The sequence below is a fragment of the Cibotium barometz genome, chromosome 40, assembly GCF_041138505.1.
Source record: "Cibotium barometz isolate CiBa-2024 chromosome 40, ASM4113850v1, whole genome shotgun sequence".
Lineage (NCBI taxonomy): Eukaryota > Viridiplantae > Streptophyta > Polypodiopsida > Cyatheales > Cibotiaceae > Cibotium > Cibotium barometz.
In genome coordinates, this window is record NC_141085.1 from 28,850,294 (window position 1) to 28,874,701 (window position 24,408).

The 24,408-nt window shown below is 45.8% G+C and overlaps 1 protein-coding gene across 2 annotated transcripts in view; it reads right to left on the minus strand.

Moving 5' to 3' along the window:
• TTN1 (ARM repeat superfamily protein) overlaps window positions 1-24,408 on the minus strand; it is a 122,562-nt gene that overhangs the window by 24,664 nt on the left and 73,490 nt on the right. The window contains exons 7-10 of one of the 2 annotated variants that reach the window (XM_086779485.1): window positions 22,944-23,048; window positions 22,412-22,582; window positions 22,108-22,323; window positions 12,064-12,262 (exon numbers count right to left, since the gene is read on the minus strand). In XM_086779485.1, coding sequence (XP_086635611.1) covers window positions 12,064-12,262; window positions 22,108-22,323; window positions 22,412-22,582; window positions 22,944-23,048 — 691 coding nt within the window. The remainder of the gene's footprint in view (window positions 1-12,063; window positions 12,263-22,107; window positions 22,324-22,411; window positions 22,583-22,943; window positions 23,049-24,408) is intronic. The other variant, XM_086779486.1, reaches the window with a different exon arrangement.

The following is a 24,408-nucleotide window of genomic DNA, read 5'->3' on the forward strand; positions in this document are numbered from 1 at the left end:
GTATGAAGTTACGGTATATACATTGTCCAGAATTTGGAACTCCTTACAGTATGGCCCTTTATTCAGAACTAGGTCATTTGGCTCTTTTACAAGAGTCAACCATGTGTCCTTAGGGAGAAAAGACCGGCACTCCATGATGTCCATGATTCACTTGTTGGTGGTCATCACGGGATCAACAGTACCTTGGAGAAATTAGAACGATCATTTTATTGGCCGAAGATGCGCAGGGATGTGTACAACTATGTTTCTCAGTGTCCCATATGTCAAAAAGTGAAAGCACCTCATACCAAATAGGCAAGGTTGCTTTAGCCATTGCCTATTCCTGAGGGTTTTTTCATGACATTTCGATGGATTTTGTTGGATCCCTTCCGCATTTACTTGATCTCGAATACTCAGTATACGATGATAGTTGACAGATTCAATAAATTTTCTATGCTTATACCATGCAAACAGACGGCCACAGAAGAAGATATAGCCCGGCTCTTTCTCCGACATTGGTATCCAATTTGTGGTTTGCTACGGACCATTACTTTAAATCAAAATCCAAAGTTTACATCTCACTTCTGGCGAGCTCTGTTCGACAACTTTGGTACCAAATTGCAATTGTCTAGTGCATTCCATCCCTAGACCGATGGCCAAACTGAGATTTACAAACAGTTGGCTTTCGATGTGCTTACAGCACATTGCCATGATCAGCAGTCGAAGTGGGAGCTTCATCTCCCATTGGTACAGGCGATTCTCAATGACTGACTCATCCACTGTTGGCAGAACTCCGTATGACGCAACCTTTGGTCGAATATTTTCATTCCTTCTCACGAGGATGATCTCTCCCTCCTTGTAAGCCAATAAAACAACAGAAACTTTTTCCGCCATCATTGATTCCGTCAAAGAGCGTCTTACCAAAGCTCGGGAGGCTTACACCAGATAGGCAAACAAGTCACGAAGAGACGTCAATTTCAAAGAAGGTGAATGGGTATATTTAAGGATCATAAAGCAAAGACTCAAGCAAGCAGACAAGCGCTGTCCAAAGTTGCCATTCAGAAGTTTTGGTCCTTTTTCCATCATAAATAAGATAAGCGACGTCGCCATGCAACTCAAATTGCCAGACAGTTGGAGGATGCACAACATCTTTCACGTCCCTCTCCCGAGCTTTGGTTGCTTCGTCCTTGCATTTGGCGGTCGATGACACAATTCAGCTTGTTTACATTTCTCAAGAAGAAGAAATAAAGCAAATACTCCTGCTTGCAGGGGGGAGCCTTCAGTGGGTAATTCGGGGCCCCATCTGGTGTCGTCTCCACTACATCTATTTTCGGATTCATGTATGCTATTTTAAAGAATTGCTAAAGACTCACTAAACTCAAGTTTAAAGAAAGGTTTCGTTGTTTCACACGGTCCTAGCTCAGTGCATGCTACATTGGTATTAGAGCTTGAGACGTGATTCAACCAGGCAACCTAGGGTGAGGGCATCCGTTGGATGGTAAAGCTGAGATCCGGAAAAACCACTCGCCCATCCACATGGTCGACAAAGGATCCCCTTTAGAGACAGAGATACATCTCGCATAGATAAGGGAGAGAAAATCTGACAATGAAAACATTACCTCTTGTTCGCTCTCCGGGGAAAAGCCAAGGCTGGTAGCCATAGAAACATGGGACGGGGAACGGGAACGGGGACGGGGAACGGGGAACGGGACGGGGTAAAAGGCTGTCCCGGGGACGGTGGAAAAAACGGCAATCTGAAAACGATTGTTTTTTTGCAATTTTTTTAACACACTTGATTTACACTTAGAAACCAAGACATTAAGCACAAAATTGCACCAAAAAGAGGAGAAATGCATAGTCGTATTAGCAAAAAACTATAATGGGGCGCCGATGGCGTGATAAACAAAAGTGAGTGTACAATCTAAACAAAAATGCCAAATGGCATAATGAAAGGCCCAAGGAGGGTGTACACTCAAGGCAAAATGACTAAGTGCCAAGATACAAGATTGCTAGCAAAAAAGTGGAGCAAGAGTCGAGACTCGAGACTCTAGACTCAAGAGACAAGGCAAGAGGCTGAAAAGGGTGAAGATCAATCGTGACCTCCTCAGTGAAGTCCTCCATAGGCTGGTCCTCAAGTGGGAGGGGAGGGGGAGGTGGGGGGGACAATGCCTCGAGCACAACCTCAAGCTCCTCTAAAATCTCGGCCCTCTGCTGATCAGAGAGATGTGGATCCTGCTGTGCCTGCTCCCATTCGGTGAAAGGATCTGCCTTCTTTGTCAAGCCCTTGCAAAGCATTCGCAAGTTGGCACTGACAAATACCAAATCATTTGCACGCTGTACACCAAGGCAGTTCCTCTTCTTAGAGGCAATGTGGCTATAAACTGACCAGAGTTGCTCTAGGCAACTGCTACTGCAAGCCTGTGAGAGTACGCGCACAGCAAATTCCTGCAACTTTGGAGTTTCCGCACCATAATCCTCCCACCAAAGTGCAGACCCTACCTTGAAGCGGTCCGCTTGTGCATCTGCCAAACCAAAAGCCCCCCGCTTCTCTCTATAAATCTGCAATTGGTCCTTGATTGTGCGGCAATCCTCCTCACTAGTGTAAAGGCGATCCAAGGTTTGTCGAAGGCCTTTGCTCACCTCTTTGTCCTTGTGTTGCCCTTTGCCTTGAAACTCGGGATCAACAATGTAGGCAGCAGCATGGAGGGGAGAGTGGTAGGCTTGCCACCTTTTCAAACATAGGGATTTGACCTGTTTATAGTGAGGCTTGACTTTGAACATTGCTTTTAGCTTCTCTGTCATGCGATCCATTGCCTCGTACACTTTGCCAATGCATGGTTGAGTGGAATCCACTACCCTAAGGAGATCAATAATCGGTTGCACCATCTCCACAAGCGCCTTGGCCTCCTCCCACCATGCCGCATCGTCCGCCCTTTCCCTGCAAAATTTGCCGACCGTCGTGGAAGCCTCTGAAGTGCGTGCAAACTCATCACTGAGGAAGAGTCCCCTCAATGCCCCGCTACATGTACACAAGCGGCCTACCATGAGAAAGTTGAATGCAAACCTCGTCTCGGAATACTTAAGAAGAGAGAGGCTTGACTTCTTGGAAAACTCGTGCTACACCCTTTGATGGTTGAGGACAAAGGTCACTATTTTGTTGGCACCCTCAATGACAGGTGCAACCCAATCCAAGGCCCCTATGTCTTTGATAAGGTTGTTGAGGCAATGGGCCATGCAAAAGCACACGGTGATGCGAGGATAAGTTGCTTGGAGAATTGTCCCCGCCGCCCTATTTGCCGGTTCTCCATCCGCACATATGGCAATGACATTCTCCGCCCCCACCGTCTCTAGTGTTGTTGCCCACTCCGCAGCAAGTATCTCGGCACTCTTCCCCGTCCCGGAAGCATCATGGGAGTCGACAAAGTATGTCTCCCCTCGTGAGTAGGCAACAACTCCATGGATGGAGCGCTTTCTAGTGTCACTCCACCCATCAACGACGAGGGTAACACCATTTTCAGCCCATTGCTCTTTCATGTGGTTGGCCGCCACCTCCACGCTTGCCTTCTCCTTCTCAAGGAGAGAGTTGCGGATGGTCTCCGAAGAGGGGGGAACATAAGAGGGTCCATACTCCGCTATCAATTTGCACATGGCCCGAAAGTATGGAGATCTATCCAAAACACCATATGCAAAACACAAACAAAATTCAGATTTTTACCATCATTTAGTCTTTTAAGTTTTAGTCTTTAGAGCATGATATTTGAATAGTACATGAGCATAGTGCCAAGGACTTACCGTGCCGCCCGAAATGCTATGTGGTCATGAAAGAAGAATCGTGCCACCGCCATGTCCACCTCCTCTTTCAATTGAGGGTTCCAATTCTCATCAAGAGTACTTTGGCGTCCCCGGGAAGCGGACGCCTCTCTTGATGAACAAGGTACATGCGGCGTTGATGTCCTCACAAAGGATGTGGGATCGACGGCCACTTGAGGATTGCGTTTTGCCAACTCGGCCGCCTCATAAACCACAAGCTTTTCAAGGAGCTCCTTCTTCTTCTTGGCCGAAACCTCCTTGCAAAATTGCACTTCATTGCCGGGCTCATGCAAAAAATGAGCACGCAATTTGTGGGCACCGCCGGTTCGCTTGTAGCCGCAAAGCTTACATACCCATGGTCTTGAACCACCCCCTTGACCGTATTGCGAGCACTCTACCTCATCCCACCAACTCCATCGATGTACGGCGGGCCTCCTCCTTCGTGATGGAGCGGCGGCGGACCCGGGTTGAGGAGAGGAAGGGGTTTGAGAAGAGTATGCCATAGTGATAGAGTAGAGCTTGAGATGGATGGTAGAGCTTGAGAAAGAGTCAAGACGGAGAATCGGGATGGAGATGTTGGAGAAGGAGAGCTTGGACAATGGAGAGGGTGACCTTGGAGTGGGAGAGCTTGGATGTTGGAGAAGGAGAGCTTGAAGAGGGTGAGCTTGGAGAGGGAGAGCTTGGATGTTGGAGAAGGAGAGCTTGGAGAGGGTGAGCTTGGAGAGGTTGGAGAGGGTGAGCTTGGAGAAGGAGAGCTTGGAGAGGGAGAGCTTGAGCCTTGGGTCTTGGAGAGGGAGAGCTTGGAGAGGAGAGGGCTTGAGGAGAGCATGGAGGTAGAGGTCTCTTATATAGAAGAAGAGGGGAGCCATGTGGGAGAGAGAGACTCAAGGAAGCAGCCTTGGAGCCTTGGAGGAGTTGCGCATCACCAAACGGCCAGGACAGATAGCCGTTGGCGCCCCGCCAACGGTCAAAAACTGCCGCCAACGGTCAGTTTGACCGTCCCCGTACGGACAGGGTACGTCGTTCCCGGAACGTTCCCGGAACGCGTTCCCGGCATCCCCGTCCCGCCGTCAGGAAGCCGTCCCAGTCCCTCCATCCCGCGGACGTCCCGCCCCCGTCCCACGCGTTCCCCGTCCCTAGGGTCCGTTCCCCCCGTCCCATGTCACTATGCTGGTAGCCAAGGCTGGTCCTCAAAACTAGAGAGGTACCATGACAATGCAACTGCGCAACATCATCCTCGAGAGTGCAATCATCCTGTAACTGTTATGCAACATCCTCCTATGAGGGATCCAAATCATGTGTCAATTGAGCCTCATCCTCCAAACAAGGATCCACATACTGTAAGGCAAGAGCTGCATAAGGGTTGGGGTGCACCTCTAGGGGTGCGGCTAAAGGAGCAGGCACGAGGGTACAAGGGTGCATCTGTAACCACAACCCAACATTGTGTGGTATGTTGGGGCACAGGGGCACCTATAGTCTGGGCAGTTGCAGCAGGCATCTATTGGGTAAGAGCACGCCGCCTCCTAGCATGGTCTCTCGATCTGGGACAATCTCTAGCAAAGTGGTCCTGTCGACGACAAATCCAACATTGGTCAGGTTTGCCTACAATCTCCATCCTTTGGTGGAAATGAGAGCCGTCAGGTCTCTCAAGCATGATATGATCATGAGTCATCGATGCATCAAGAACAAGCACCAAAACCTGAGGTACACCATCAGACGTGCCGGTAACAGACACGGAAGCTACGACGGGAGAGGCCGGAAGAGCCGGTACCTCTAAAACCTCGCCAAAGGATGCCCCTATGGAATGTAAGAGCTTCCAATAAGACCGCGGAAGAGCAGGGAACCGCAATGAGACTAGAGTAGGGCGTTGATCCTCCACTAGTGGTTTAAAGCCCACCTGGTACTGAAACAAGAAGATCTTCCTAGGGCCGAGAGGAAAGGGACTGCCACCCAACACTTGAGAAGTAGCTTCCGGAGAAAGAAAGTCCACCTAGAAGAAGCCTCGACCAATTAGACATGTATCCTAGAAGTGCACAATCAGCTCCAAAGGGAGGGCTGCTAGGGTGGGAGCCATAAACCCTCGGGATAAGGATGGTCTTGATCTTAATGTCGATGTCGTGTTGGAGAGAATTGAGCTCGTCTTGCGGAAAATTGATGATTCTCCTGGCCTGTGGAGGTGAAGATGGATTGGCTGTGGGGCGGAAGCCATAAGGCCAATCAATGGTGGGCGGCAGACTTGAATCCGATTAAAAACAGCTATTGACGGAATAGCGAAGGGCATAGAGGGAGATAGAGGCAGCAACGGCAAAGGCAGGGAGCAACAGGGGCAGAGGCAGGGGGCACCAGAACTAAGGCGAGGGCAGTAGGAGGCAAAGGCAGAACGCAAGAAGAGGCAGAGGCGGGGGCAGTGGGCGGTAACAGGGCAGAGGGGCCGCACGACGGGGGACAGAGGGGTAGCAAGGCGAGGGACAACAAGGCTAGGGGCAGCAAGGCGAGAGCAAAGGGGCAGCAAGGAGGGGAGGGGGGGGAGGCAGAGGCGGCGGGCAGCAAGACTGAGGCAGAGGCAGTAGGAGGCAAAAGCGAAGGGCAGTAGGAGGCAGAAGCAAGGGCAATGGGCGGTAGCAAGGCAGAGGGACACCAGGGCTGAGGCGGGGGCAACAAGGCGGGGGGCAAAGGAGCAGCAAGGTGGGGATAGAGGGGCAATAAGGGAGGGGGCGGGGGGTGATAGAGGGGCAACACGGCGGGGGAAAACAAGGCGGAGGGGCAGCAGGGCGGGGGGCAACAAGGCGGAGGAGCAGCAGGGGGCAGAGGACGGCAAGGCAGGGGCAAGGGCGGGAGTTTGCAACAGCAACGCAGGCTCTCTCATTTACCAGTATTTTGTAACAAATAATCTTTGTAATCCCTTATATCTCCTCATGGCTCTACAAGTTTTCCACAAGCACTCTGTGAAAGTGTCGATTTTGACTGTGTATCCTAAATTTTATGTTTGGTACAAAGTTGCAACAAGACAATCTGTGGAGAGAATCTGAGATTTGCAGGTTGTTTGTGGATATATGTTTTATGTGACAGTTGCAATATAACAAGTGTGCGGTATCGATGAGTTGTACGCACAAAAGGTTGACCTACCTTTTCCTTCCCTTTGCGTGATACATATATACCAGCACCTATAGTACCATAGGATAATGCATCTACGTTCCTTACATCTGTCCTCAACCTATCTGACCATGAACTAACATTAACTCCACTGCTAGAGCACTCTTCAGGTCCACTAAGCACCTGTGATTGCTGCTCTAAATGTGGAACAACATCATTACTTCTTACATCTCCATCTTCAGTTCCCTTCACTAGTGCATACCAACTACTCATCTCATCAAAGACAACATCTCAGGTTACTCGCATCTCGCGAGTGGTCGGTTAGAGCATCTATAATCTTTCTGCTCCAAAGCATAACTAATGAAGATGCATTTCTCTGCCTTTGGATCCAACTTGGTTCTCACTTCAACAGGAACATACACATATCTTCAGTTCCCTTCACTAGTGCATACCAACTACTCACCTCATCAAAGACAACAAACATCTCGGCTTACTCGCATCTCGCGTGTGGTAGGGTTATAGCATCTATAACCTTTCTGCTCCAAAGTGAGATGCATTTCTCTATCTTTGGATCCAACTTAGTTCTCACTTCAACGGGAACATGCACATATGCAGTACATCCAAACACTTTCAAGTGAGATACATCTAGTTTTATGCCTATAAAATTCTATACAAGCGTCATACCATAAACAGTTGCAATGGAGATCATGTTCATAATGTAAACAACCGTTGTTGCTGCTTCAACCCAAAAATAACTTTTCAGACATCAAGGCACAAGCAACTTCTACAATGTGCTTGTTTTTCCTTTCTGCAATACCATTTATGTTGCAAAGTATACCTGCATGTGAATTGCCTCTTGATTTCCTACTTTTTAAAGAAAACAATCAACTCATTGGAGAAATATTCTCCTCAAACATCTTAGGCATTTGATCAGGATACCTTTTTCCTTCTAAGCCAAGGCTTTAAATCTCTAAAAGTGAGCAAACCCCTCAATTTTGAGCAAGTCAATCTTATGTGGATAGTGACTTTAGTGGCTCTGAGCAGCGCCTTGATGAGGAGCATGTCATGCCATCAATGGTTACTCTTGGTGCACAGATGGCTGTTTTGAGAACACCTAGCAGGGATCGAGGTGTACACAAGTCTACTCACATTAGATATCATGTTGATAATTTGAGATATAATGGATATACAGTCTATCACTATGCTTACATGGTTAAAGCAATACAAGAGATAGAGCACACTTGTTTTGAGCAAGATTTTAAAAATAAAAAATAGAAAGATGCCATGGATGAGGAAATGGGAGCATTGGATACAAAATGCAACATGGGAATTAGTGCCTTTGCCTAAGGATAAGAAACTAATGGAATGTAAGTGAGTATACAAGGTCAAGCACAACTCGGATGGATCTATGAACAAGTATAAGACAAGACTCGTTGCCAAGGTTTCTGCACATTGACTATGAGGAGATATTCAGCCTAGTTGCGAGAATGGAAACCGTAAGAGCTATCATTGCTATGGCTATAGCGAAGCATTATTCTTTACAACAAATGGACGTAAAGAATGTGTTCTTGCATAAGTTTATCTGTTATAAGAGCTATGCACATCCAGATTTTGTGTGCAGGTTATGCAAAGCCTTGTACAGCTTGAAGCAACACCCAGAGCATAGTCAAACAAGATTGGAGAGTATAGATTTCAAATATCCAATGCAGATTTTTTCCTTTATGTGAAAAAGACAGACAAAGGAATCATGTTGTTAGTCATTTATATGGATGACTTAATTACCAATGTGCATAGTTGTTACGGTATGAAAATACGATACCTTATGATACGATACCATACAGGAATTTTTGGTACGATATGAAATTTTGAGATACCATATGAAAAAAAAAAATTTAACACTTACAAACTATGGAGCTTCAAGCTTGAATGTGAGAGAAGGTTGGGGGGGGGGGGGGGGGGGGAGGAGTCTACAGCTCTTGAGGAACCAAAACATGGAGATGTGTCTCTCCCACTTGGATCTCCCAATTGTCTCCAAAAAAGAGCGTGCATGGGTAATGCGACACCAAAGGTCTCCCAGTGTAGCATTTATGACTAAGGGACCATCCTTGCACAAATACGAGCAGTGCAAGGACTCCTCTAAGGTGATAGGTTTAGGCACATCTAAGGTGATAGGGATAGGGACTCCTCTGTAGATTAAAATAGCCTTGTCCAAATCTCCTCCCTCATACATAACTTGAGAATCTGACTATCTAGCCTACCTATACCAAGGATCTCCGAGTGTTGTAGCAAGATTCTCTCATCCTACCAATCAAGTGTACACTTCCAGTCTTCCTTACCAGATTTTTTAGGTCTCTCAGCAACCCCATATGGAATACTTAGTGGATACGAAAGTTGCCAAGTATTGCAAGCATTTGGGATCTTCGTTGAGCAGGATTTCTATTTTTTTTCAAGCATCTGGAATTTTTTTCTCAAGGTTGGAGGGGGCGGAGGGGAGGGAGGGAAAAAAAAACAAACTCAAATCGTACGAGACTATACGGTACCCGTATCGTACGATACGAATAGGTTCGTACCAGTACGAGAAACAACCCTGCCAATGTGATAGGGATGCTAACATACATGATGTCAAGATGCCTTTGAAGTAGAAGTTTGAGATGAAAGATTTGGGTGAGCTATGGTATTTTCTTGGCATAGAGGTGGTGAGATCACATGATGGCATTCTATTGTTACAGAGGCAATAAAGCTTGGGCATGTCACCCAAGTAAGGTTTGACACACTCTAAGCCTATTTTAGTGCCATTAAAGAAAGAAAAATAAGCTTTCCGCACATTCTCAGCTACATAAAGTTCACTGTTGATTATGGACTTTTCTATGAGACATGCAAAGAGATACATCTGCATGGTTGTACAGATGTTGATTGGGCTAGCAGTGCTTCAAACAGGAGACCTTCTAGCAGCTTTATGTTTTCTTTTGGGAGTCCTGTTGTGATTTGGAGTAGCAACAAATAGCCGACAATTGCCTTGTCAAGTACCAAGGTAGAGTACAGGGAAGTTGCTCCGGAAGTTTGTGAGGTAGCTTGGTTTCAAAAGCTACTTGGTGATACGGATGAGCCCGTGGATCCCTGGGCCGTTGTCATTTATTGTGATAACATGAGTAGTATACAGCTAGCCAGTAGCCCAATCTATCATGCTAGCATAAAGCACATTGAGGTGCATTATCATTTTGTGAGGGAGAAGATTCAAGCAAGTAATGTGGATTTGGTATATGATAGCATAGAGAATCATCTTCTTCCCCGCATTTTTCTCAATTACACCCAGATCCATTTTGATCACGAACTTGACCCTGTTGACTCCGACCACAACACTACCTCCAGGATGTGGATTCTAGTTTCTTCCTACCCACCCTCACATCATAGCTCACCACTATTCTCCACACATCTACCACCACTTCTTTCATCTGCAAATCAATAAGTTATGACTCCATGGCGTGATCAAAGATCGCGTGAGGGATTTTAGACCTGCGCGATGAGGTAAGGGTTTAGTGAACAAGGAAGCACAATATACCCCAAATAACCCATGTACGATGAAGAGAACCCAAATATTCAATTTTCCCAAACCCAAACTTGTGCACTCTTGGAATCTAGGTACTCTATCCTATCCACACACCCAATGCACACGGGTGCCAGAAAAGAAAAGAAAATTGCACGTTCCCCAGGCTTTGATACCAACTGTAGAACAATTGCACCTATGTGCTAGGGTTTTACAGATATAGAAAGAAGAGTGCATCCGAATTACACATACAACACACACAAGAGTCCTAGACTACTGCTCTATATTATGTACAAGAAAGGAGTAATACAACTGAAATTCAAGTACACGATGTGATTGAGAATGAAAACGGCAAATCACAACCCTATGACCTATTGTACACTCATGGCTAGAACTTCGCCTACACAGAAACGCTCTGTGAAGTCCAACATTGAGGAAAGCAGATCAATATGACAATTTGGCTACCCATGTTTATATATGCACTTATGCTCCTAGTCGGCAAGTAGTAATGATGTCCGCCAGTTGTACCCGACAACCATGTCATCAATGCAACGTCACCACTGCCACATCATCACTGTCACGTGGCAGTGCCAAGCGTCCTCTGCATTGTCCGACCCTGCCCATCGGTTGCTATCTGATATCTGACTCTGCCCTACATACTCATAGGTGTGTCACAATCAAGGATTTGACCCACTTTCCAAGATCATTGACTTCCGGGACCAATGTTGCCTAGGGCTCTTGTTGCTCGAGCTTCGCACAGAAATAGGGACACTTTCTCGAGAGAGCTTCAGTCCCAGCAATCCCGACCCCTCCCTCACCAATCAACCATCACCAGCTTCTTCCACACCCAAGAGGAGGACGACACCCATATAGTAGATCTCATGAACCCACCTCGGGTTGCTGCAGACCCACGTTGCCCGAGAGAAGTTAACTCGGACCCGCCTCCGCATCCCAACATGCCCAACGCCCCCGTCTCGCCAGTCGTCGGCCATGATGTCCTCATCATCTCCAAATCCAGGACATGCTCCATCACCATCGAGCTGCCTTTCCACATGATGTAGTCGAGGGAGACCTCTCGGTCATACTCATTAGCCCCATGCTTGATATATTGGATAGTGGTATGCCATCTATTGGGGGCTGACGCTCCTCTCATGTTTCATGTTCCTGGTATTACATTATGAGATTTCCATGGACAATTTTGTATCACTCCAGTGAGATAATTTTGATTTGTTCTATTTTATTGTCCGTTCCATGATGAGATATGCCATGGACATTATTGTATCACTTTGTTCTCACAGGCCCGTTGGGTATTTAGTAGATGCTTAATATACCTTTCTTTTTTTCTTCCTCTCTCACCACTTGGTTGTTTCCATGTTTTTTATTTTCAGTTTGCTCATGGAACATATGTCACACTACTTGGTCTCATAGACCAGCAGATGTTAACAAAATCTTTCCTTCTTTCTTTCTTAAATTTAACACTTATAAGATGTCGTTAGAAGATGTTAACACTTACATACATTTATGCATTACATCTATACATGTATATACTTATGTAAGTATGCATGTGCATGCGTGTAGAAAGATTGCTCAGATAAGATTCCTGATCATTTAATCACAAACTCTTAGATAAAGCTCACCTTGTGAGAAAGTGAACCCATTGTTCTTTAAGGATAAGATCAACTCTGCACTAGCCAGAGTTGCGCCATGCCGAAGATTCAAATCTGCTACGAGAATCCACGAGAGCAGTTTTTCCAATACATGTCCTCCAAAATAGTTGAGATCATACTTCACAAGCAAAGCAAGTGCCTCTGCTGAAAGTTCTCTTAATCCTCTTTCCTACAACACAGCAAAGTCTGAACTAACAAGCACCTTCAAAACAAGACATAGCAAGTAGGTATAATGGTATTCCTACAGTTTGAGATTCCAAAAATACAGAAAGAAAGATAGTATGAACTTCTAAAAAATATCGGAAGGGTCCACCGGACCAAAAAGATGCAACATATGATCCATGAGTAAACTAGATGCCAAGAAAGCTTGAAAAAGAAAAACTAGCTGCCAAAAGAAAACAGGGCCAAAGTACTATGTAGGCCCTATTGTATGCCAAAAAAATCTTGTGTTTCCGGACTCATCATTTCTCGTCCTCCTTATGGACGGAATACATGGCCTTAATATCCAATAGGTGCTTCTTTGTGTCGCTGGAGAACGTCCCCGATCTGGAGCTGGCAGATGGCTGATCTGGATCTCTAGGCTGCCCTCTCTTATGACTGCCCATGAACATGGGGCCAGAGGATCACGGGGTCTGATGTGTCGTCTCTGATCTGTCGACTAGCTGGCTCCATGGGGCCTGTGGAGGGGATGATGAATCTGTCTGATGAGAGCCAAAGAAATCTGTAATGGATGTCACAGTATGGTCATGCAGCTCTCTTGTCTATGTGGCTGCATCGGTGGGGGGCCACAGGGCGGGGGCGGGGGTGGGGAGAAAGAAAGAAAAAAAGTTGTATTAAATGTCTCCTAAAGACCCAATGACTCACAAAGTGATACAATGCTATCCATGGAATGTCTCGTCATGGAAAAGAAAAACAAAACAAGTACAAGAGGATGGCAGGCACTACAGAGGATAAAAGTGGCTAAGACTAAGCATGTTCCAAAGGCTCCATAACCAAGGGACATTCCCTTCACAACAGGAAACAAAGCAATCCCAGTGCATGCCACATTTGACAGGCCCAATTCACCCAGAACATCCAAGCTCTCATACTCTCTCCACCAAAATGGTTGATCATGACTTGGTGGATCTCATTAATCCCCCCAAGGGAAGTTTGAGCAGATCAAATGAGACAGCATAGGCTGTCCTGAAGCATCAAGGAGCCTTCATGTCCAACTTCGCATAAGAGCCTTCTTTTTCTCCAACAACGAGGAGTCCTCTTTAACTATATAAACCATCAATCTGGCTCTTCCCTCCTCCTTTTCATGCCATGCAGGTCACTTTTTACCCATTGTAAACGAACAATGTGTGCAAGCTTCAAGTCTGGGTGGGTGAGTGTGAGAGTCTGGGAGGATGCAAGTACAAGTGCCAGTGCACAAGTGCAAGTGTGTGCAAGTGGAAGCTTGCATGGACGCACTGGAAATGCACGTGTGCATGAGGGCGTTAATGAGTGCACATGCATGAACATGAGTTTTTTTTTTGTGTGTGTGTGTGTGTGTGTGTGTGTGTGTGTGTGTGTGTGTGTGTGAGAGAGAGAGAGAGAGAGAGAGAGAGAGAGCGACCTGCGATCTGCGACCTGCGTCCTGCTCGACTCCTTGCCTGCGACCTGCTCATCTGATTGCCTGTGACCTGCTCGACACTGCTTGCATTCGACATGGTCGTCTCTACTCTACTGCGATTTACTTGACTGCTCGCCTGCGACCTGCTTGATTCTGTTCGCTTGCGCATGAGACCTGCACGTCTTTTTCTTGCGACTTGCAAGTTTCTTTCTTCAGACCTGCAACTTCTATCTTGCACATCTTCTTCTTGCATCCCGTTAATTTTTGCCTTTCCTTTCTCTTATCTGTTGTTCCCCTTCTGAGCGTGTGAGAGTGTGTGTGTGTGTGTGTGTGTGTGTGTGTGTGTGTGTGTGTGTTCCTATACAGCCGCTCAGCCAGCAGTGTGTGTGTGTTTCACAATCATGGCTTCAGGTTTGGATGGTTGTACATATGCTCGAAAAGAATGACCTACAGATGCTAAGCGCCGCCTATCAGAGCCTGCATCACAAGATGATGAACTTACTACGGAAGCTCAGTACGTCTTTGACACCCTTAAGGATGACTTTCAGCAGTCACGACAGGAATGGGGCAAACTGGTTCCAGAGGTCACGTACAAATTGAAATTGCCGTCCCTCGTGAATCCTCTCAGGAAGTTGTCTCAAACTGCAGTTATAATTTTCTTTCCAGGAAGAATCCCAACAGCCAGTGATGTCGCCCAATGGATTAAGTCCATCCTTGGAGGATGCTTTGTAGAGGGAGTGTATTTTGCTTCCAGAGGCTTTTATGAGGTGCATTTATCAGATGCTTCGTGCAAGCAGAGGCTTCTTGAGTTCTCTCCCCTGTTTTACGGGAAGCAGATGGTACATGCTATGCCCTGGTCCCCAAACAAGGATTATCAAAGTCTTATACGACATCATTGTCCTGTATGGGTTGAGGTTGTTAACTTCCCGGACTATATGCGTGAAGAGTTGCCTGGCCTGGCTGCTTCTTTGGGACACGTCATTTGTCGCAACATGGGAAACCCTAACAGGTTTTGCATTCTCTGGGACACTGATACACCTACCCCTCCTTCTATTGCAGTGGAAGTTGAGGGAGTGCAATTGGGAAAAAAGTATTTTGAATTGAAGTGGGGTGTGTTTGCAGGAGCTTGTTTTGCCTGCCACAAGTTTAGGCATCTAGCCTCTGAATGCCCAATGGTTCTGCATCAGCCCCCTCCCAATGCCTTGCCGCCCCAGACACGGGAAAAGAATGAGAATTTGCAAGCTAAGACAGCAAATAGAAATGGAGCAAAGAATGCCAAACCAATCAATCAGGTGCAGTCACTTCCTGGAAAAGGAAAAAATAAAGGAAAAGAGAAGATGAAGGAATCTGCGGGGATTGATCAGGATGGTTTTCAACAACCTAAGAAGGTGGTTGTATTGAAGCAACGCCCCCTTCAATCTCGTCAATGGGATGCTTCTTCTCCCTCACCAGGACAGGCTTCTACTTCAGCTCCTGTCCTTCAAAATTGGGTGGGGGTTTTGAAGAAGGGCATCCCCATATGTGATTCAGAAGAAGGGGAGAATGCTATGTCTTTCATGGGTCATGAAGGAATGCACTTTGCCTCTCTGATGTCTTGTTTTTATATCTGATACTTTGCTGTATATACCTCTTTCATGCCTCAAACACGTAAGTGCTTTACCTACAATGTACAGAGCCTCTGCAATGTCTCAAAGTGGAGGCTTTTATGGAATTATGTACATAAAATGCAGCCAGATATTGTTTGTTTGCAAGAGCATAATCAACACTCCATGGTTGGTCATCATGTTTATTTTGGCGGTTATGATATATATTATGCTAGTACCACTACCTACTCAGGTGTATGCATACTGGTTAGACATGAGCTGGAGCCTCAGTTAGCCTTCAATGACAGCAGTGGCAGATGGATGGTTATACAATGTAATGTCAATGGTGATATTCTTGAGTTTACATCAGTCTATGCTTCCCAGACCTCTGCCATGAGGGCTTCATTATGGGATTCTTTATGCAAATATCCATGGAGATCCAATGCATTTATCTGTGGAGATTTTAATAATTCCCCTATGCCAAGAGATAACACCACTTCAAGATCTCATATGCTATCATTGGAAAGGCGGAAATGGGACAGCATGCTTCTTTCTGTGCAGGCTGAAGATTTATGGGTGCTTCTCCAAGGGTCAGTGCCTGGATATACTTTTCATCATAATGCACTTACCACATACTCGGCAAGGCTTGACAGATGGTATTTGTTTTACCCTCAACAATTTGCAGATTTTAGCCCTCATCTCCTTATAGATTTCTCATTGGGCTTGTCAGATCATGCCCCATTGTGGATGAATTTGCAGCTTGGCATGCCTCTGGATGATTTGCCACCCCTCTCCAGTAGATTATTGCATGTTAATCAGGCTTATTTCCGACATCACTATTTCCAGCAAATGATCAGACTTGCAATTCATCCCTTGCCTTTGCATGCCCAGGAGGACATGAATTATGCTTGGGACAGCTTTGTCTCTCGTATGCAGAATGTCATTAGGGAGTATGGCAACTGGCATTTGACTGAATGGAGAAATGAGGTTAAATGGGCAAAAAGGACAGCACAACAATTGACTGAATTTTCTCAGTTAAGGCCTCTCTTTGATTCAGAAAAGGATTCCCTTTCACTTGCTCAGTTTAAATTGACTGTTAATGATCAGAGGAAATTGCACAAATGGGAGATTAGGGCAAGAATGAAGCCCCTCATGGATAAGGGCTGCTCATCAAAAGCCTTTTTTCAGGGCTTGCATGCTACTCGAAAGAAAAACTCATGCCTAAGGGTAAGGAAGCTAGATGGCTCTTGGACGCACTCTTTCTCTGATCTCCAAGATGAATGCCAGAATTATTTCCAGAAATTATTCTCCGCTCCTAGTTCCCCATCAAATCAAATGATTGAGGCTAGGACTGAATTCCTCCAATATGTTTCTGGAATAGTGGAAATGGATGATGCTCTTACCTTGGAGAGACCTTTTACTGACACAGAACTTGATAATGCATTGTTCCACCTCAGCAAATATAAGTCCCCTGGCTGGGATGGCCTTACGGTGGAATTTTATATTTCTTTTTGGGATGATTTGAAAGAAGTCCTCTTGCAAATGATCAATGTTGCCTGGCAAGAAAATCAGTTGCCGCACTCTTGGAAGCATGGCATAGTCAAACTTGTGCCCAAAAAACATCTGTGTGACCATATGTCAGATTGGAGGCCTATTACTTTGATGCCTGTAGTTTACAAACTCATTACCAAAATGATTGTGCATAGGCTTCACAGGATACTGGATGCGAGACTTCATCCTCATCAGTATGGGTTTGTGCCGCGAAGACAAATCCATGACAATATATCCAATGCCTTGACTGCAATTGAATATGCTAAGTATTCGCATCAAGATGTGCTTATATTGCAGGTGGATATTGCTAAGGCATTTGACACTGTTCAATGGGATTTTATCTCTCAAATCATGACCAAGTTGGGCTTTGGTCCCAAGATGGCAAATGCAGTTTACTGGCTTTATTCTGGCTCTACTTCTCAGTGCATTCTTGGGGGTCATTTGTCTCGGTCATGGACATTGGGTCGATCAATTAGACAAGGCTGTCCTCTTAGTGCTCTCTTCTATGCCATTGCGACCCATCCCCTTTTAATGTATCTTGATCATCTTACAAACACAGGACAGATGACTGGTCTTAAAATCCCTGGGGCTGCATCTTTTCTGGCACAAGCATATGCTGATGATTCCTTCTTTATGCCACAGAATTCTTCCCGGGAAGTTCAAATGCTTATGACCACTCTTTCATTGTATGGCTTGGCAGCGGGATTGCATATCAATTTTGACAAATCTAAATTACTTCCCCTGAAACAATGTGACTAGCATTCTATTCTTTGGCCGGGTCAGGTAGTGCATTCCAAAGATGTAGTCAGGCATTTGGGATATCCCATAGGATGACATATCACCAGGAAGCAGCAGCTAAAATGGATCTTCCAAAGACTTCAACATAAACTGGAATACTGGAAGATTTCTACTTGGCCTCTTCATGTCAGGCTCAGAATAGTATAGTCCATTGTAATGTCCTATGTCCAGTTCTATTTGCCTTTGCTGCATTGGTCCTCCAGGGATATTTCAACCTTTATGTCTCAAGCTATGGAGATGTTATGGAGGACAAAAACTGCTGTGAAAGCATTGAGACTGATGAAGATGGAAATGGTGTGCTCTCCTAGGATGCATGGTGGACTTAATGTCCTCAATATAAGATATCATGTACTTGCAAGGAAGGCGACTATGCTGCATACTTTTTTCCGCCAACAACAGCCATGGACTTGTATGTTAGCATCCATGTGTGTCAACATGAGGACTTGTGCTTATGGTCATTGGATTACTGATCATTGGGAGGTTGTCATTGGGAGATTTGTAGGGAAGATACCTGGCTGTCCTTTCTCTACTGCTCTGATACTTGACTCGAAACAAGTACTTTCTAAGGTCAAATGGACTCCTGATAATTGCTCGGGGAAAGTCAATGAGGAAAGAAAGTATTCATTGGAGTGCCATCTTTGACATTCCACTCGCTTTACAGGAACCTGTTCGGGCATACAATCTCATGAAATTGGGAATTAGATACATACATGATGTGGTAGATGATCAGGGCTATGTCTTATCTTTTCCTCGGGCCACTGCTTCCTATGCATTGGGAATGCATCATAGGTCTATATGGAAGAAAATTGCTGATTTATTACATCCTTTTCTACCTGTTCCTCCTGTGGCTGACACAGACAGGCTTACGGATTGGCAATTGCAACCCTCTGCTACATGCACTCATCCTGTTCCTCTTCCCGCCTTAACCTCCATCAAAGCTTACAGGCTTCTTCAGCCTGCTCCATGGATTCAGCAACATGCTAATTCTCTGTGGCATATAAGGAAGCCCCTCTCATGGTGGCGGAAGAATCTCGGGATGTTATGGAAGTGTAAAATGCCATTGAAACAAAGACTTTCTCTTCGGAGATGTATGACAGGCACATTGTCAGTGGGGGAGATGTATGACAGGCACATTGTCAGTGGGGGTCACACTTGCTAAACGTCGCATTGCACTATCCACATGTTTAAGATGTCAGGCTCCTTCAGAGACTGTTCTTCATTTGCTTTGGCACTGCCCATGTTCTAGGATCCTCCTCAGGAGAATTTGAGATTATCTTCGGCTCCGTTTCCCGAGTCACAGATTTGGGAAACATTTCTGGCTCTTTGGCAGATTTATGAGGTCTTTGTCTCAATACTCACTATTTCTCTCTTGGGTGAGATATTGGGCTCTTTGGACAATCTGGAGTGAGCATAATTTGGCATACTTGGGTCGGTAGATTCACAAGTCATATGAATCTTTTCGAGCCTCATTGCGGCAATCCTTATATGATGCCTGCCATGAGGGTGATATGGATGCTTCTTATATAGAGCTTTTCTTTTTATGTTTCTGATCTTTGGGATACTCTCCATTTCGGAGACCTCCCATCATGTAAATTTATGAGCATATAAATATACTGCACTGGATATTACCCAAAAAAAAATGTGTGTGTGTGAGTGAGAGAGAAATGAAATGAAATGAAATGTTATATTAACGTCTTCAAAAGGCCATAATGACCTATGAGACCAAAAGTTACATCATGGTGGATCTGATACAATGTCTGGATAAAAAAACCCAGAGAACCGCATCGGACACTGGCGGATCTCCTCAATATCCTCTGTGGTCAGCACCCTAACTGGGTGTCCCGCATGCCTCGCAAGAATAATCGGAATCTGCCGCTGCAACCTCCGTCTATGCTGGGATGCCCTCCTCCGTAGTCGTGGGCATCTGGACCACCCAAGCTCAATCGCACGATCAATCAGTGTACCCCTGGTGTGGGCGGTATCCATGTCCTGCTGCTGCTGTGGTCCATCTGGCGCAGTGATGGCCGGACTAAAGAAGTCTGTAATGTGCCTCTGAGTCTGGCTCCCTGTGCGCCTAAGCAGGCTATCTCTATGTCTCCGCAGCTCAAGCAAGAACAATCCCAAACACCTCTGGTCCTGGTACCCCATGACTCTGGAAAGTGGTCCAAAACCCTCTCTGAATAAACAGTGGAAACGACCACGTATCTCATAGTATGCAGTACAATGGCATATATAATGCAGCTCTGTCTCTGGCTCCCCATGGCATACTCGGCATATCCTGGCCTCAGCTGGTATACCTCTATATCGGCCAATCTCAATCTCAAGCTGGTGTGAGGATGTGCGAATCTGACCAATAGCACATCGTACTGCATGAGACAAGTGTACATCCATGTAACTGGGTCTGATCACAAAACCATCTGCTGTGAGCTGAAGAAAATGCTCTCTGTAGAAAGCCATCTTCGTGCCCAGCTCCTCAGTCGGCTGTATCCATGTCCTCCTAATGTCCAGCTGAACTAAATCCTGACGGATGAGTCTGGTAATCTCTGTCCGTGTAAGAGTGAGAGAGGGTGCCTCCAGAGAATACTGGAAGGGAGGCAATCTGTCCATGCTAAAACCATGTGCCTGGAACCAAGATGTCATCTGTCCATACCAACAAGCCGTGTCTCCCTGTAAAGCTAACTGTCGGGAGGACTCCAGGGCGAGGCGTGCATATCTGTCTCGGGGGAGATCCCACAAGCCATGTATGTAGGAGACTGATCTCGTAAGAGCCTCAATCACCATAGAGGCAGCCGCCAGCTCTGCTCGAACAATCTCATGAGGTACCACAGCCTTGGCTCTAATAAGCCTAGCAATCATAGATACCAAAGGCCTCTCCATACCTCTCCACCCGCCTGCACTGTGATGGCCCACTGAAGGTCCCCATATCTGCACTCCATAAAGCATAGCTGATGTCACTAGAGTGTCAAAAAGCCAAAGTTTCGTTCGAGGTTCCTGAAACTGAACCTGCGAACACATCCTCTCCAAACCACCCAGGGCTGCATGTGCTCTAGTCAATCTAGTCTCTGCTGCTCTCCTCATCGAAAACACTGGCCCACTGAATACTACCCCAAGATATGTATATGCATCTGTATACTCCACAATCTCTTGCCCATATGTAAATGTGGAAGCTGATCGCCTAACCCACTGTGGCGTGGTGTTAAACACCATAACCTTGGTTTTGCCAAGGTTGACAGACAATCCACTATCATGTGCAAACTCATGTAAAGCATCCAGATGACGCTGCATACCCTCAGGGGAGTCAGAGATCAACACAATATCATCAGCATATAACAATAGTGGGATCCATGTACCTGCTAGCTGGGCTCCTTTGTCCCCCAATCTCTCAATGTAGTCAGAAGCCTCATCCACATACATACCAAACAGTGAAGGAGATAACGGGCAACCTTGCTTCACTCCTATAGTGGAGTGAACCAAAGTAGAGACCCCCTCTGGGGTGCGTACCTGTCCTGCAACTGATCTGTATAAAGCCATAATCCCCCATATGAGCTCTGTGGGTACCCCCATCTCCTGTAATCGCCTCATCAATCTGGCTCTGGGCACTGTATCAAATGCTTTGCGGAAGTCCACAAAGCTACAATAAATCCGTCGCCCATGCGACCTGCCCTCCTCGATAATGGCCCGCAGAGTCAAGATGTGGTCAAGAGTAGAGAAACCTCTCCTGAACCCTGCCTGTCCCTCTGCTCGAATGCCAACTCTCTCTGCCCATCTACTCAACTGCTGCTCAAGAATGGATGCATACAATCGTGCTAGTGTGTGACCAATCATAATAGTGCGATAATTCCCTGGCTCCATAGGGTCCCCTGACTTGAAGATAGGCACGATGGTGGACCTACTCCAAGTCTCAGGTAAGCCTTCGCACATAGCACGATTGAACATCACTGCTAGAAGCTCTGCCAGCATGTCTCTCGCATGAATAAAGTGCTCAGCAACCAATCCATCGTGATCATATGCTCTCCCAGTCTTCATCCTATCAATGGCCTTCCTTACCATCTCTGCGGTAAAGAAAGTACATGTCTGTGGGCATGGTGCTGGCGGGTCAGGAAAAGGTGTCTGTCCAGGAACTGTATATAGAGATGCTGCATAACTACCCCAGACCTCTGTAGAAGTGATGGCCAAAGCAGGGGAGGACTCATGAAACAGACGCCAAGCCTCCCTCGATTCCTGGCTCAAGAACAGCTGGTATAATTCCTGCTCTAGCTGAGCAAGGAAGGCCCGCTTCTTCCTTCGCACAAGGCGTCGGAAGGCAATACGTGACTGTCGGTGAGTAGTGACTCCCAAAGCAACCTCCCGCTGCAGTCGGGCTCTGGTCTCTCTGCACTCCTCATCAGAGAGAGAGAGAGAGAGTTATATTAAACATCTTCTAAAGACCCAAGGTGACTTAGTAAGCATGAATTGCACAACCCTTGAAGAGCCCCAACTATAACTTACCCAATGGTGGACTTTTGTGTGCACAAGCTCCTCAACCATCGATAATCGGTATTCCTCAAATTGTGCCACATACACAGCAACCGAGCAATATGCATTGGAGCGTGATGCGAGCGAGAAGTAATCAGCAGCATTTACAAGATCTATTCCATGAGGATAATCCCCTTGTCTGCCAACATTTTCTTGAAACGCAGCTGATGCAGCTCTCCTGCAATTCACCTGTTGACAGTACAAATTCAATATCAACTCCATACAGATCAAAAAGCTGCATCAAATCACAAGTTCTATGATTGAGTGTTTATCACACCTCTCTATCATAGCAAGCAATAGTAAGCAAAGCCGGACCCAGCCTTGTGAGATGTTCCTGCATTACTACAGGCGAATACGCACGAGCGAAAGCCCAACACACATACGCTGCAGCATCTCGCACGTGAGCTCCAATACTATGTGAACCTCGCCTCACGTCATAATGCAGAGCCTATCTTGCCACATGTAAGGATTCCAAATAGTCAAAAGAGATCCTGTTATTTGAGAGATTGAAAGTACTTTGAACATTATATGTTCTTGTTTTTTGTTTTTGTTTATGTTTATGTTTGTATCTTTTAATATATTCATATTTATATTTGAAAGTTCATGTTCATGTTAATGTTCATCTTCATCTTCATCTTCATCTTAGTGCTTGTGCTTGTAATGTTTATGTTCAAATTTCTATTCATATTATCTAACTTTTATAATATTCATCAAGGTTGAGATTTAATCTAGTGTGCCCTAACAAGGGCTACAAAGTCTCCTCCTATGAAGTTGATGGCCGAACCAACAAAACAAAGTAGCACCCGTACCTCCACAATCAAAGGCACTACTTCATGGAGGCGATTTGGAATCAGTAGGCCTCTGCGTGCAAGCTCAGCTAATGCTAAACATCCTCCATGCCACGCTCCATCTCCCTAAAAAGTTCACAAAGAAATTGGAAGCCCACATTAAAACCATAACTTTGCACAAAACGACACAATAGTTTAAGAATAAAGACACTAAGCATAACTGCAATACCATATACAGAGTGGTTAGTGAAGGTAACTAACCAGCACGCTCTACAAGAAACATAAATTATCTCTAGTTCTTCCTATGTCTCACTCATAGCCATGGCTTCTAGCCCACTACACTTTGTTTCTCATCTCTTACAATAGTGTATTTGGAACACGATATATTTTGTGCTAGGACCTTGCCATGGCTATCATACCACGCTACCCAAAAGGGCATGAGCTCAAATCAAACACTTACAAGATAATTATATATAGCTCACCAAAAAAACGATATATCTTCTCAAGTTTGAGAGGGAAGCCCAAAAAATAGAGGAAAACATGCTAATACACCAAAGGGCACAAAAGAGGATGTCACCAAATGTGACAAAAGATTAATTAACTTTGCATACAAGCTTTGGGAATGGAGGATTATCCAATACAAGAGACCACCAGCACCCTGTGATTTCGCACGATGCCTGGACCACGACTTGGGACTTTCTTCACATGGAAACAAACCCTGAAGGCCTCTGTGGACATTTGGGGACTTGAGCATGTCAACAAAGGCTTATTGTTGGAAATAAGTGCACACTAGGTGTACTATTTCTAGTCTAGTTTCACTTAAGTCTTTGTGTCTTGAGTCTAGTGCCATGTGGCATCTCTACATTTATCCCATAAGTCAGTCTACTCAATCTTGTACTTCTCACCTATATATTGTAGGTGTCACATCAATGAAATCAATCAAGCTTGTGTCTTGTCTACACTCATCTCAAGGTAACCTTTGGTCTTTCAGTCTTGTTATCATTTCATTTCTAGTTTATTGCTTTCATATTTTCTACATGGTATCAGAGCAGGGTTTGCTCCTCTAGTCTTGCCACTACCCTACTGCTGCCCGCCATTCTCCCGGAGCTGCTCACATTTCTGCCCCGGCATTTGCTGCGCAAGCCTCTACATCTGCTGCCTATCTGCGCAGATTTCTGTCTGCTATTTTCTGCGCTGTATCTGCCCCGACATCTGCTCCTGCTCCTGGCCCCCGTGCTGCTCCTGAAATTCTGCGCCATCTTCTTCAACAGGCTGCACTTCTCCAGGAGCTGCCCGAGGTTCTGCAACAAATTCTCCACCGCTGCTCGCTCTCCGGTCTCTCTAGGTATCGTGGCCCTGTACTACATCTCTCTTTATTTGCAAAAATCTCTGTTCGCAGCTCTCTCTCTCTCTCTCTCTCTCGGGTTACCCCTGAAAGGGTGGAAGACCTGAGGAAAAAACCAAAGTGGTATGCTTCAATATTTTC